Source organism: Oryctolagus cuniculus, chromosome 2 (genome assembly GCF_051225735.1).
Source record: "Oryctolagus cuniculus isolate XC-2025 breed Fujian yellow rabbit chromosome 2, ASM5122573v1, whole genome shotgun sequence".
Classification (NCBI taxonomy): domain Eukaryota; kingdom Metazoa; phylum Chordata; class Mammalia; order Lagomorpha; family Leporidae; genus Oryctolagus; species Oryctolagus cuniculus.
This window is the reverse complement of record NC_142868.1, coordinates 157,508,411-157,524,368: the sequence shown is the minus strand read 5'-3', so window position 1 is coordinate 157,524,368 and position 15,958 is coordinate 157,508,411. Positions and strand designations below refer to the sequence as shown.

At 39.0% G+C, this 15,958-nt stretch overlaps 1 protein-coding gene across 25 annotated transcripts in view; it reads right to left on the bottom strand.

The window, feature by feature from the left end:
• NRXN1 (neurexin 1) overlaps window positions 1-15,958 on the bottom strand; it is a 1,235,416-nt gene that overhangs the window by 592,988 nt on the left and 626,470 nt on the right. For all 25 annotated transcript variants that reach the window (XM_089327671.1, XM_089327664.1, XM_051842899.3 and 22 more), the window contains one exon: window positions 2,318-2,491. In XM_089327671.1, the coding sequence (XP_089183797.1) occupies window positions 2,318-2,491 (174 nt within the window). The remainder of the gene's footprint in view (window positions 1-2,317; window positions 2,492-15,958) is intronic.

The window sequence follows — 15,958 nt, the reverse complement described above, 5'->3', positions numbered from 1 at the left end:
TACATTAAAATATGGCAGCTAAGTGATTCCAACATGATTTGTATTGAAATGTCAAGACACAACAATCTTTAGAAAGATAATTTATCCACAATTTAATCACTAGTCCCACAACATGTAAATCTCATCAATTTCACCAAAGATAGGTACATTTAAGGCAGTTCTTAGTAATCATCAAAGGTAGAAACAATCATAAATTAAAAGTGTTAGCTTTGATATTAGAATGAAAGAATTAGGGAAGTTTCAGGATAGAAAGGCAGGAGCATGGTAATATTCTAAGAGTAAAGAAAAGGAAGTGAAAAAGGGTGAGAATTCCTAAAACTCAGATATTGAAAGCATCCTAGATAAGGTAAGGAAAAAGCAATGTTCTAATGTACTGAATGTATTTAAATAGTACATCAAGGCTACCCAGGAAAATGTAATTAGTCATCATAATAAAATAACTTAATAGATTATGTTGGAAAACACCACCAAATACCATAACTACAAATATCCTTTGTTAGTACATCTTGTTCCCATTTATCTTTCCTTCCACCCACTCACTCACATCATATGTCAGCGGTGGGGATTTTGTGTATTTGTGTCTTATTTTCTATCTTGTGGGTAGTTAGTTGTAAATGTGTCTGCCTCCAAGAAATGGTCATTTGCCAAGCAACTTGTAGAAAGGCATATGTTTGAGAAATACTTTTCAAATGAGTTTGTAGCAACTTTTTACTTAAAAAAAAAAAAAAAACTCTACATATTCTCATTAATTATACCACTCTGAGAACCAAAGTCATTTCCCACTTCTTTATTTCCATCTATTAGAGGGAATTCATTCACTTAGCAATTTTGCATCATTTGCTAAAATGGTAAAAGGAGAAAACACATAATTTCTCTTCATTTTACTAAAGTGTTATTTCAAAATGTGAAACAAAAAAATAAATGTGACAATAACATTAAAAATGAATTCAACAAAGGCTTTCATTAACAAGCTTCTCCTGAACAGCCTGATTTCACCTGATTTTGCAGGGAAACTTATGCTGCAGAGAGAGAAAAACAGATTTTCAAATACAAAGTTCCTATGTACTTAGGTAATTGCTATATATAATAGGGTTGTTTTGGCTGACAAGAAATGATTTATAATCACCTGGGTGATAGGAATTCACACTTCTTTCTTCTGCACCTCCCTATGATATTTTATTTTATGAATCCAAATTTTTCAAAATGGTCTAAACCCTGTACAACATTAAAGAAGTAGCAATACATCCTGAGCTACACAAATCGTGTCAGTGGGATTAAATTACATTTACGGAGTGGAGGGAGAATTGGCTCAAATGATCTCAGGTGCTGAAGTGAAAATGTTCCCAAATATAAGTAGCAATCATGGCCTGATAGCACAACAGAACAGGGGATATTGGGGTGCATTGGTATAGTATGGAGTATGAGCTTTGAGGAATACAAGAGACCTGTTTTTACTAAAGCAAACTGATAATATACAAGATATACTCCTGCTGCCAGGTACACACAAATCAGTTTGAGATTTGAGACTGGAGGGTCTGAATTTCATTTTTTTTTTTTTATTTATTTTTTTTTTTTGACAGGCAGAGTGGACAGTGAGAGAGAGAGACAGAGAGAAAGGTCTTCCTTTGCCGTTGGTTCACCCTCCAATGGCCGCCGCGGCCGGCGCGCAGCGGCCGGCGCACCGCGCTGATCCGATGGCAGGAGCCAGGAGCCAGGTGCTTTTCCTGGTCTCCCATGGGGTGCAGGGCCCAAGCACCTGGGCCATCCTCCACTGCACTCCCTGGCCACAGCAGAGGGCTGGCCTGGAAGAGGGGCAACCGGGACAGAATCCGGCGCCCCGACCGGGACTAGAACCCGGTGTGCCGGCGCCGCTAGGCGGAGGATTAGCCTAGTGAGCCGCGGCGCCGGCCTGAATTTCATTTTTTGTTATACTTTATTGAATGCAGATTTTTAAAATGGACTAGAGTTTATTAATATTGGAACAAGTTATTTTATAGTTTAAATGGGTATCTATTTAATATCATAAATCAATGCAGAACAGACAACATAGTAATTAAATGAACTGTTGAATGCAAAGAAGCAGAATATAACAAAAGTCATAGATAGACCTCTCATTTTACAACAGGCATTAGTGTAGGTGCACAAACAGTCTGGAAAATGTAAGATTCATGGGATGAAAAGTTTAAAACACAAATAAGAATTTACAACCCTAAGTGGGAGTTCAACCAGTTGGAATAATTTTACTGGCTAGTGAGACCTGGTCTCATTTGTAGGGGGAGTTAGAATTAGGTAGGGTATAAATACAGAGATCTAGTACCTTCACATCCTCTCTCAATCTGCCCATTGCAGAAGAGAGCATCCGAGATGAGGTCCGGAAGCCGTCCATTTAAATCAACTGAGGCCAGGCAGCCTTGAAAGCCTTCCTTGGCGTGGACAAGTTTTGGCAAGGATTTGTATGTTTCTTTAGCCACTCCTCCTATGTACAGGTCACCTGTGGAAAGATCAAAGTCTTTGTCACAAAAGTGAAATGGTACTGACTTTAAATATACAGTAGAATAGGGAACAAAACTCTGAGGATTATTTTTTCTTACGTTAATTAAAAAGCAAGTTTCTGACTAGATACTTTCCTTAAAATATATTGGCACTGGAAGAAATTTCTGAAAGCTGTGTCCACATAAAATTGAAGGAGTTGGATGTGGTGTGGCCAAGTGGAAAGAAGAGATGCCTATGCGGGCATGAAGATGACAACCATTGCACTGAAATCTGAGTCCGGAGCCAGCGCTGTAGCACAGCAGGTGAAGCTGCTACCTACAGTGCCAGCATCTCATATGGGTGCTGGTTCAAGCCCCAGCTGCTCCACTTCTGATCCAGCTTTCTACTATGGCCTGGAGAAGCAGTAGAAGACGGCCCAAGTCCTTGGGCCCCTATACCCATGTGGGAGATCTATAAGAAGTTCCTGGCTTCAGATTGGTGCAGTTCCAGCAGTTGCGGCCATCTGGGGAGTGCCAGTGGATGGAAGATCTCTGTCTGTCTCTCTGTAACGCTGACTTCAAATAAATAAATAAATAAATCTCTAAAAAAATTTTGGAGCCCAGTTATTTACCAACTCTATGGCCTCCAGAAGTTTCTCTGGTTATTAGTAATACATTTCTTTCTAAAGATTTATTTACTTTGAAAATCTGAGTTATAGAAAGTGAGGGAAATATGGAGACAGAGATCTTCCATCTGCTTTTCCCAGATTAGCAGGGAGCTGGACTGGAAGCAAGAGCAGCAGGGACACAAACCATATGGGATACCTGTGTTGCAAAGCAGCAGAAGATGGTCCAAGTGTTTGGGACCTTGTCAGTCAAGTAGGAGACCCGATGAAGTTCCTGACCATTGCACTCATCTGGGGAAGGAATCAGCAGATGGAAGATCTGCAGGCATATGGGTTGTCTGCATTGAAGGCGGCAGCTTTTCCTGCTACAGCACAATGCTGGCCCCTAGTGCACTCATTTCTAAAATGAGAACAGTAGGATCCATCCCATAGAATTGCTACCAGGAGTGAATTAAATGAAATATTGGAAGCACCTGTCAAAGTAAACATAGACGAGAGTCTATGGGCATTACCAAGCTTATGCATTGCTTAGAGAACTCTGGGTTGTTCAGCCACACAGAATTTCTCTGTAATGGCAAAATGAATGTCCATACTCTTCCCAGCTTGGACCCATCTTGCTTGCTTCCTCACTACCTATATCTGTTTACAACCAAACATTGCACCCTTCTTCAGGTGTTTCTCCTTAGCGGAAAGTGACACCACTTTCAACTCTATGCTGCTTTGAGATCTGTTAGAAAGTTTCCTATTTATTTTCCAAACTTTATTGCAGATTCTAATGAAACATATTTTTCTCAGATTTCTAATCTCCTTGTCTCTAGGTTTGGAATCCCCCAACTTTATGCATAACAACTTAAAAAAAAACATTTGCAATCCGCATTTGATTTTTCTTTTCTTATTGCAGTTCATATACCACGTCTGGGTACAGTCAGAAGGTATAACTCATTGGCTCTAGTAAACAGTTTACCAATGCAGAAAACATGGAGTGATCTCATAATACACTGATCCTGCCTACCTGTTCTGTTAACAAGCTGTTCTTGGCTACACCTTCAAGTTCTCATGCCATTTAAATTTTCACTCTGACATTGGCCATTGAATCCAACTTCATGTCACTTGACCCATTTTTCTCCAGTGTAACACAAAACCCCTGCATTGCTAATGTTGTTCCAGGCCCCTCTGTGTTGTTTTCCATGAGACTTAAGAGAAAGGAGAACTGAAAGACTATTTGTTGAGCCATGAGTTTGGCCTCCAACCCCAAAATGCTGTGTCTTCTGCCAGCATCCAATGAACAGTATTAAGCTAACCTATTAGCTTCTAAATAGAATAAAATCAAGACACAGATCTGATAGTCTGAACTGCATCAGTGAGTAAGTTGAAATAGTGACAATGAGGCTTGTTCAAGTCACTTAACCTTAAAACCTAAGAACATTGTTCCCTTGACACACTAACTAGAGCTCTAAGCACAGCACAAGGATGCCACTGATCATATGTAATTGGGACTAGATAGGCTTACTTTCCTCACCTCTTAAATAAAATAAAAATCCTTTTGACTACTAACTGTCATCTTTTATTACAGCATAGCATGTTTTAGTCTGAGACAGGATACTATTTTTGAAATCTTACTCGATTTTCCCTCCATATTTCCATTCTCTCCTTTGTCTTTCCTCTCACTGGAATGTCAAGCCACTGTATTTTAGTTGCCTCAGAGAAAGAACAAGAATCAGAAATCAAAGACAGAAAATATGCCTTCTGTATCTGAGTCTTAAAAGCCAAACCTCTTCAAGGAATGAAACAGACAGAATATACACATAGGTATTTACAAATCAGAGGATAAACTTCCTATGTCCTCCTAAGTAGGGCAAGCAAGAGATAAAGTTGGAGGAGCACAGTTGTGCAAACACAGTCATTAGTGAATGCCAAAAGAATTCATCATTTTCTAATTTAAGGGCACAGCTCGAGTGGGTGTCAAAATCTCAGGTAGGTTTAGCAGAGTAACATAGATCTGTGTGCATTTTCTCGGGACAAACCAAAGGCAGCAGTGAGATCCTAGAAAAGAAATGACTGCAAGGGAGATACAGACATGCTAGGAGCTTAGACGGCCTCACAGAACTCTGTGTACTCCACTGTGCTGTGGAAGCAATAGAGTAATTTCCAGAGTGGCACCGAAATAGCAGGAAAAGACTGACCTGGTGAAGTCATGCACACAAAATTGAAGATGCTAGGTAAGAATTCAGTGGGTACTTGAGTTTTGACAATATAATATCTGAGATCAGTTTCCATCCAATCTCCCTCTACCTCCCAAAATCTGTTAAAATGGAAGCTGCACCCGCCACCAATAATTAAGATATAACTCCAGGGAATGAAGGTGACTAAAATGACCAGAGATTATATTTTCACTAATTCAAAAAATCAGAGCTCAAATAGAAACCAAGATGAGTTCTAGAATATAGAGAAAGTTACCTTTCTTGAACATTAGAGACGATGGGCTGAGATTTATATTTTTATATGTCAGATATCAATGCAAAGAAACACTCCTTGTATTCATTCACTGAGCTACATTTGTTTGGAAATCTCACATACCCACAAGGTCTAACGAATGCAATAGTAATGACCAGTGAGGAAACGAGTGAAGAATTCCTGTTACTGCTTCAGGCTTTTCAGATACAGAACTTAGTACTGAAAGTTATGTATAGATGCCAAATTTTTGATAACCAATCTTCCTTTTTGTAATTGCAGCCTCCTAGAGGAGAGAGATAGTGTCTGTTTTAGAGTTTCCCATAGTGCTTGTACTTGGATCTAAGCACAGTGGACATTCAGTAAGTGATGGTCAGTTACCTGAGGGAGTGAGTTCAAAAGAGACAGGCTTCAAGAAAGAGAGAAGAAGAGTAAGGTAATGCATGTGGAGAGACCTAATTCTAAAGTACTTCCTTCCTTCCCGTCCTCACTTCCTACCATTATTCCTAATTTTTCCTATTAGCAAACTTATTTTCCTGCCAACTTTTAAAAGCTTAATGAAGAGCATGAATAATCTTTCCCCTGTGTTAATAAAGAGCAGAAAATATCAGTCTAGGCAGTGCAGGATACAAGCCTCAAATATACCTAAGTGGCTGAATTTGTCTTTACAAGTAGAGGATTCATTTTATTTTCATTACTGAAGCTGCACTTAGTACCACCACTTAGTACTGTGTGCATGTGTGTGTGTGTGTGTGTGTGTGTGTGTATTCCTCATATAGCTGTGGTCTACAGTGCCTTGGTGGGTTTCTATATGAACAGAACAAAGGAAATCCGTAAGTGGTCTAAGCCCTATGTACTTTCACCACTTCATCAAAGATGCAGCTTCTCCTTTTGATCCTTGGAGTGATGGAGGGAAAATGACCCATTAGCACTAATGGGTCCTTGCAAGCAAAGGCCTATGCATGTAAAGATCTTAATGACCTTGTGTGTGAACAAGAGCCATGAAGGACATCCACTAAGAGCCAAGTTTTCCTATAGATTTGAAGCTAACCCATTACCTCCTTGAGTTGAGTGTCTGACTTTTATTCATACTAAGTAGGCCAGGTATTTAATTAATAAGGCAAAGATAGATTTGGGGCATTTTTCAGAAAAAGATATAGAGAATACATATAAAGTCAATCTCCAATATTTGAAGAACAATCTTCTTAAAGAAATCTCAACAATATTCACATCTCCAGCACCACATATACATGAGAGCTATGTTCCCCTAGAGAAAGCTGTGGATGACCAGAGGTGATATTGCAAGCATTCATTCCCCAGTAATTGAGTAGTGGTAGTGAACAGGCCTATTAGTCATATCAAGCTAAAACTCCTGGCTCTGCTACTTACTGCCTGTCTTAGTGAAGGCAGGTCAAGTTATATAAAGTCACTGATGGTTTCACATATCATCTGTAAAATGATAATAATGCCTACTTTGCAAGGCCACGAGGATTACAGAGAATGTATGTCAAGCACTCGCTAAGCAGCCTGTCCTCAGCACATGGTTCATCCAGGGATGTCTGTGTTGATACATCCAGCATCTACTACACACAATGGTGTACCACATTCTATGTTGACTGCACTGAGAAACATAGAAGAATGAGAAGTCTGCTTTGCTTTTAGTACAAATGAAATAACAAAATGGCAAAATTACAAGTCTATCATGACACTCATTTTATTTGATTTGTTTTACAGTCATTGGTGCACTTGAAGTACATATTGCATTATAGTATACATGGAAATGCAAGGGGCTCCTTTGATATACTGTTTGACACCAAAGCAGCACTGGATCTGGTCATAGAAACAGGAAAGTTACCTGGTAAATATTTTCTAATCTGATGCAAACAGATTAACAGACAAATAAATTTATATGAAGGTCAAGAGCCAGTTTGCAGTTTCAGGTTCAATATGCCTTAGAAGATCAGAGAAATGAAAAGTTTTTGTGGACCTTGGTTGAAAAGGAGAGCATCACAGAAGAGCTAAGAGCAGAAGAAAGTACAAGAGATATTACTTATGATCACATAAATGGAGGTAACAGACATGGGAAATGGCACAGATATTCCATGAGACAAAGTGAATATGGCATTCAAAAAGGAGGATAAAAGGCCAGGTGTGACTGGAAGAGGGGAGGTTTAGTGTTTGACTTTATAGTGCAAATAATGTTGGATAAGCAAATCTAAAGCAAAGTTTTTAATTATACAGTAGAATATGACTACTGGTTAGGGGGAAAAAAGACAGCAAGAAGCCCAAGGATCAACCCCAAGCAGATTAGAGGTCTAGGGAATTTGAAGCAGTAAAAATCTGGAGAAGAGAGGAAATTGCATTGAACATTAAACACGTGAAATTTGAGTAGGTATGTCCTCTAGGAATCCAAGGATATGAACCTGGGACTTAGGGAACAGGGGCTTGGCTTTGCAGGCATGGCTTGGAAGCCATGCACCAAAAGCAGATACATGAAGAGGTAGGAGGTTTGCTCTTTTCTTAAAACAGGGAGCATAAGGGAATCAGAGCAAGGACTCCACTCTGCCTTACAGCAGCAGAATGGAAGTGTCAAGGTATAATTAGTTCTTTGACTCAGCTTTCCTAATTATTCATATGTACTCTTTTATGCCTCTTACACATCTCACTTCCATTTTAATTAAAAAAGCATACATTAAAAGTACAATTGCTTTGTAGATTTTGATTGCTAAAACTCTAGGGGAACTTAAAGAGGTTCCTGCTAACTCCTGTAAGTGGCATTTTGAAGGAAAAAGGCTGAAACCACAAACACAGTGGCTTCCTTTCCTACAGAAAGACCAGATAATGTACAATTCTAGCTGCTTCACTCCAAGAGGATAGAAAATTTGGCAGCAACTCTAACTTTTCTCTTAATTCTTGTGATTGGCAGAAAAAGCACAATCAGCCTGGGCTAATTTCTGAGCATAACCTCAGGGAGGGTGCCTCTTTTACCCTTAGGAAACAATCAAAATCTGCCCCTCAAATGTATCACTAGCTAATCTTTCATTGAAGAGTCATAAAGAAACACCTTCAGGTCAGATCTTACCAGATATATTGACAGCTTTTTGGAGGGTGGAAGGGAGACAATTTAAATATAAACCTCTCTCAATAGCAGATGTACTCTGCTACATAGAAAAAAAAATTATCAAACATTCCTGGGGATTATCAAATATTTGTTTTTATTTTTTTTCTGGATAAGTCTGATTTCCTGTGACTCAGATTTATTTTAAATTATACTAAATAACTTGAAAGCAAAAGCATGAGAAGTCAATAACATTTCACTGACTTATTTGAGTTTATGAATAGACAACAAAAACTGTTTATAACCAAAGACTTACAGCATTGAATAACAAACATTATCCAAGATCACATCTAAGTTGAGTAAGCCAAATATTCATCATTGAAGTGAAAGAGGCAATTCTAGTAGATGTTTTGCTCTTAGATACAAGATCTGTGTCTTTAATAGATCTCTATGGGGAAAAGATGAGTTCATTGTAAAACTTCATTACTGAGGAGATTCTCAGTGTCATAAATTTGATTTATTACTTGTCCTTTCATATCTATATATCTTAGTCTTCTCTGGTACATAAAGGACTTTGTCACAGAACAACCTATTTTACTTCTGTAGGAAATACCTGTGAAAATGTTTCTTTAGGTTTGCCCTGGATTTCTAGGTTCAGCCTAAAATGAAACCATCACTCACTCCCCCACTGGGAAACTACTTCTAGACTTCCTCGTTTTGTAACTGTCACATTTCTAGTCTACCTGTTACCCAGATTGAAATATCAAAGTCATTTTTAACTCTATTCCTTATTTCACAACTTAAATTTAAACAAGTGCCAAGGACTGATGACTCCACTTTGCCAGTACCTCTGACATCTGCCCTCCATTTTCATTCCCATTTTCTGTTCTTCTCTAGCTTTCCCCTTGGACACATTTTTTTTTTCCAATAATGCATTACCTGGTGTTCCTGCCTCCATCCAGCCTCCTTATCAACATCACATCAGTCTCCCCATTGTGTTCTGATATCTTTAATACCTTTCTTTCTATCATCTAAATAAGGTCTAAGGCTCAGCAGTTTTCAAGATTTTGAATTATACTTCCTCCAAAACTTTTAATAAACATTGGACTATCTTTCCCAATAACATTTGCCAGCCAGGGATTGAGACAGTGTCAATCCTCTACCTAAACCTTGATCTTCAGTCAAACCATAATTTTCTCACTTCTCCATCCCTGCATTTTTATTCTGCTCCATCACTGTCTACAGTGTAACTTATTTATATCATGAATGCCTTTCTACTTTCTATGTTTATTTCAAAATCTTCTTCACTTTGGAGGGTTCAACTCAAAGCTCACCTTTCTAATGTATCCCTGTTTCCCTAGTTGCACATAAACATGCTCTTTGAGTATCCTTAAAATTTTGAACCACTTTTCTGATAATCATGATTCCTATTTCTTTGTTTGTAAATGTCTTATTTTCTCATTAATCTATAAATTCTTTGAAAAATGGTCATAAATCATAAATTAAGTAACTTTTCATTCTCATTCCTACTTAGTAGGCACTCAACGATTATTTGTTGATTCACTCAATAAATGGATGAATTAGTAATTAACGACCAGTAAATTAACATTTAAACAATAGGGCATAGGTAAGATATTACTGGTACAACACTTGCATTTCTCCATGGTTTCCTTCGCCTAAAAAAGAATGAATGAGGGGCCAAGCATCATGGCACAATCGGCTACTGCCTGTGATGCCAGTTTCCCATATGGGCACCATTTCTAGTCCTGGCTGCTCCACTTCCAATCCAGCTCCCTGCTACTGTGCTGAGAATGCGACAGAAGATGATCCAAGTGTCTGGGCTCCTGCCACTCATGTGGGAGATGGAGATGGAGTTCCAGACTGACTCAGTCCCAGACATTATGGCCTGGCCCATTCTCAAAAACTGCAGCTATTTGAGGGGTGAACCAGTGGATGGAAGATCTTTCTCTCTCTGTCCCTCTCTCTCTCCATCTCTGTCTTTCTGTCTCTCTGTATAACTCTACCTTTCAAATAAATAAAATATTTTTTAAAGAAAAAAATAAATGAGGGCCAGTCCTATGGTGTAGAGGGCTAAGAATCTGCTTGCAGCACTGACAACCCATATGGGTGCTGGTTCATGTCCTGGCTGCTCCTCTTCCAATCCAGCTCTTTGCTATGGCCTGGGAAAGCAGTGGAAAGTGCCCTAAGTCCTTGGGCTACTTTATCCACATAGGGGACCCAAAAGAATCTCCTGGTTCCCAGCTTCAGATTGGCTCAGCTCTGATTGTTGCGGCCATTTGGGGAGTGAACCAGCAGATGGAAGACCTCTCTCTCTGTCTGTAACTCTACATCTTAAATAAATAAATAAAAATTTTTAAAAAGAATAAATGAAGTTAGTTTGGGGAGGCTCTTCTACTGATCCCATTTTTAAAAAAAAAATTTCATTCTATTTGAAAGGCAAAGAGAATGACAGAGAGACAGAGACAGATAGATAATGGACAGAGACAAAAACTTGAGCACTTTGATGTGGGATGTGGCATCCCCTCTCACAATGCATTTTCTCAACCACTGAACCAAATGCTCATTCTGCGCCTATCCCTGTACTGAACACAGAGGTCAAGTCATTCAGCTCATTAACAGGATTCAGTACAATGGAACTTTCCCCATCTTACAGCTTGATAGAGTAATCATTTGGCCAATTTTACCAGACATACACTGAACTTATTTACAGATAGATGACAATAGAAATGCAGAAACAGTTTTCAGTACCAGTGTGTGGTAATGAGACCTTATCTATGAGTCTCTCTGAAGTTAAAGTAAGTCCTAAAATCTTGATGGAGCTTTAAAAATAAACTGACAGACATAATCAAATTGCATATATTTAAGGGACACTCATCAACCATTAAAAAAAAGGATGGAATCTTCTTATTTGCAAAAACATATAACTGGAGGTCATTACGTTACATTAAGTGAGATGAGCCAAGCACAGAAAGATGAGTAGCACATGATTTCACTCCTATGTGGTGCTGGAAAAAAAGATGATCTCACAGAAGTTAGAAGTACAATGATGGTTACCAGAGGCTGGGGAGGGAAGGAAATATTGCAGGAAATGAAATTTCAGCTCTCCTGGACCTCTATCTCACTCTGTCTCTGGCCATTCTGTCATTCTCCACGCGGCTTCTTATAGAAATACTGACCTGACTCACACAGCCTTGGTGGGCACACTCTACACCATGGACATCTTACACTATCTTCCCAGATTCATCCACACTGTTGCCCTGCTGTCATCACAAAAAGAGACACACACTTACTCTGCGGCCACCGAGCACAGCCAAACTAAGTGCGTGGACCCCTAATGCCCTGCCCTAGTGAGCTTGTTAGTCCCCATCTACACTTCTTACTGGTTGGCAGATGTCTCACTCAAGACTCATAAGATTGGAACCCTCTGGACGGGAGCTCCTATCTCTTGGCTCCTGGCCAGTCACAGGTGTTTCTGATTCTACAGGAGGCTCCCACTTGCAAAAGTATATTATCCTGTCTAAAACCAACCAAATAAAAACAGCAAATTTAATTTCACAAAAACCACCAAGACAACTGAATTTAAATGTTCAGAGACCTGTGTGTGAAAGACGGCTTCCTCACTGTTTTGAATCCTTGGTAGACAGTGTTAGGCTTTCCCATTGTAACAAAAAACATTATGCACTGGTGTGGTACTCCACTGTTTGCCGAGCACATGCGCATGCATTGTTCTGTTTGGTTTTGGCTGGTTGAATTGTAAGGCAAGAGAAGTTTTCATGGATAATTGCTACAATTGAAGAAACTATGGTTCAAGGCTACAATGACAGAAAATGGCAGGGTCTGATTGCAAGACAAGGACTTCTGAAACTATGCTCACTTTCAAATAATCTACAACCGGTCAATACACTGTATACTTCCAGTGGTAAGTGGTCAATATGTACAGCTCCATGACTGCAAGAATGTTTGGAGACTCAGAGATAGTTGAGCAAAGTAACAGAAAGGAACGATATAACAAGTCCAAGCAATTCAACAGATTCATAAGTGAAAACAAGTCTCATTTGCATGCTAACAGACTAACCTCACAGAAAAAGTCGTTTCTTCTATAATTATAAATATTGCAAACAGAAATTCTAACAAAGTAGGCAGAATTCGACAATGAAATTTGATTTTCTGACGTGGCATTCTAATTTTCAATTGTTTTCCACAAAAATAGAATTTGGACACTTGCATGCATCCATGATCCAACTTAACACAACCTCATACCTCTGTGATAGAAGCTGTAGGGGGGAGTCTTCACTAAGCTTGAGTTTAGACCTCAGCATTTTCTCATAATGAGTGCCCTGAGACTTAATGTTGTCATTACACATATGGGCCAAACAGAGAATGCTTTCCATTCTGAGATTTCTAAATAAAATTGTCCCAAAGACTTTTTTAAGCACAATTCTAAAACTTACAACATGAAGATGGATTTTGTTTGTGTGTTTGACCAAGAGACTGTGCAGAACCTGGTGGGTCTGCTAACTGGGAAATAATAAAGTGAAATTGCTCTGGGGGTGCATGTGGTAATCCATCTTCCTTTAAATGTGCTCCCTTCCTGGGACACCGTGGCGGATGAGGTGTGAGTTCAGGCATATCAATAATTGCCAAGCTAACTTCCTCTCATGGCTTTAGCTTTTCAAATTTACCTTAGGTGAAAACGGGTACAAATATTTTCAATCTTTTTCCTTTCATCCCCATCCAAATGGCTGCCACTTTAGATACCTGAGACATCCTTCGCAGCACACAATCCTGTCACCGTGACACGTTTCATTTTCCACCTGCTGTCTGATACTCTCCAGAGCTGCACATGCGTGTGCAGTCTCTCACCCTCACATATATTGTTACAACTTACACATGCACAGCACCTCAGTTTGAAAGATGCTCTGACAACTCTTATTCCATTGCATCCCCATAGCAGCCCTTCCACAGTCATAACCCCAGGGAGGTTATTATTATCCCTACCTGACAGGAGAGCAAACTATCCTTCTAAAAAGCTAGGTTACCTGCCCAGGGCAATCCAACCAACACAAGAAGAATAATGTTGCACTTAGGTTTCCAAAGTTCAGGAGACCCATTTTCCTGCTTCACCATATTCTCTCCTATGAGTACTAACAATCTTCTTAGTACCAGCAATAGAATAGTTCAAGTAGTTCAGAAATGACCATTCTGGAAATTAATAGACTTAAATAAGAACGGGACTAATAATAGAATCTCCACAAACCTGTTATTTTCCAAGCTTTTACATAGCTCTACATAACAATTTGACTTTCTTTTATTTCCCAAGCAAGTTTTCTTATTTCACAGAAATTTTCTTTTCTCATTTTGAAAAAAAAAATTATTTTGGGTGGGAAAGATCTAGTGTGTACAGGCTGAGTATAAAAGAATAACTTTCCTATAATAAAGGCTTGTTTAATACAGGTCAAAAGCAGCACCTGCTCTCTACTTAGATATACTAGATAAAAGAGTTACAGCCACCAGTGGCTTTCTGGATAGCTTAAAAGGACAAAGTGGTATAAAGCACACACCAAAAAGCTTCCCAGACATTATCAAAGAGCTTCTAAAATATTATGAGTTTCATAGAGTCAAATAAAAATCTTGTTTTACCCTTAAGTATCTGAACTTTTCTATATTCTTTTTCTAAAAAGGAAATCCTTCTTTACCTAAAGCATGGAATATTTTCAAAAAGGTGATCACATTTAACAGGAATATTGTAATTCACTATATATATATATATAATTTCATTCTCTGAAAACTGTTCTCGCAACATGTAAACTATATATTTTGTAATTTGTTTTATTTGAAAGGGAGAAAGTTGGGAGGGGAGCCATTTTGAGGATGAAAACTCTTCCCTCTTCTGGTACACTTCCAAGGTACCCCTAACACCTAGATCTGGGTCAGGGCAACACCAGGAACCTGGAACCCAATCTTGGTCTCCCACATGGTTGGCAAGGATCACAATCCCAAAAAGACAAATACCATATGTTCTCCTTGATCCATGGCAACTAACACGATACCTAAAAGGTAGTCTATAGAAGTGAAATTGACACTCTGAGATGCGATGACTTTGAACAGCCCTTGTCTCAACTGTTGAGGAACAGTTTTGTTATTTTTTTCTCATACTATTTATTGAACTCTTTACTTAGTGTAGGGCTAATCTTATGTATATGAAGTATAAAGCAGATATTAGTAAAAAATAAGAATGGGAGTAGGAGAGGGAGGAAGAAGAAGGATGGGAGTGCAGGTGGAAAGGTAGGAGAGAGTAGGAAAAATCACTATGTTCCTAAATCTGTATTTATGAAATGCGTGAAGTGTATATACCTTAAATAAATTAAAAAAAAAAAAAAAACAATACTTGAGCCAACACCTGCTGCCTCCCAAGGTCTGCATTAGCAGGGACCTGGATGGGAAGAGGAGGAGCCATGAGTCAAACGAGGCACTAGGGTATAGGATGTGGCACTGTGCCAAACGCCTGCCCCAACATGTGAACTGTTGGTGAGGGAAAATGCAAATACTCTAGAGCAAAGAGCCTTCCTCAAGGGCACATCTTATATTCCAAGGCTAAGAAACTGGATGGGTTTAACAATTGACTATGCTATCCAATAGCCTGTGTGTATCCATTAATAATTGCTTGATAGCCCAATTACCTATCACCTAACTTTCAAGGCCTGAGAAGATAGAACTAATAGAGGTTCTGTGCCCGACATAGTAACGCAAAGGAAAAGTAAGTGTAGCTGGCTCCTCTGCCCTAAAGCTTTCAGTGTTACACAACAGAGTAGCAAAGTAGCAGTTTGAATATTTAAGTTTTATACATAAGAGGAAGGTTTCATTTTATTATGTGACATTTCACTCCAAGATTAAAAACAAGTATCATGTTTCACTCTAGCTATCCAGAAGATATCCCTGTAAGTACACTGGGAAGTGTAGAAATAGTATTTAAATACTATCAGTAGGGCTTCAAATTCTATTTCTACTTCATGTGTAAGCATAGAATTAACCTTTGAGTAAGGGTCCTAATGTGAGGGGTCTCCAAAATGTCTATGGAAAATGGAAAAATATTATGAATAAAAAATTCAAAAATTTTCAAACAAAATAAACATCATTTTTATTCCCATTTCCACAAACGTTTTGAACTTCCCTCATAGATCATTCATCTAAGAGATTAAGAGACTATATGTAAGCCGGCGCCGCGGCTCAATAGGCTAATCCTCCGCCTAGCGGCGCCGGCACACCGGGTTCTAGTCCCGGTCGGGGCGCCGGATTCTGTCCCGGTTGCCCCTCTTCCAGGCCAGCCCTCT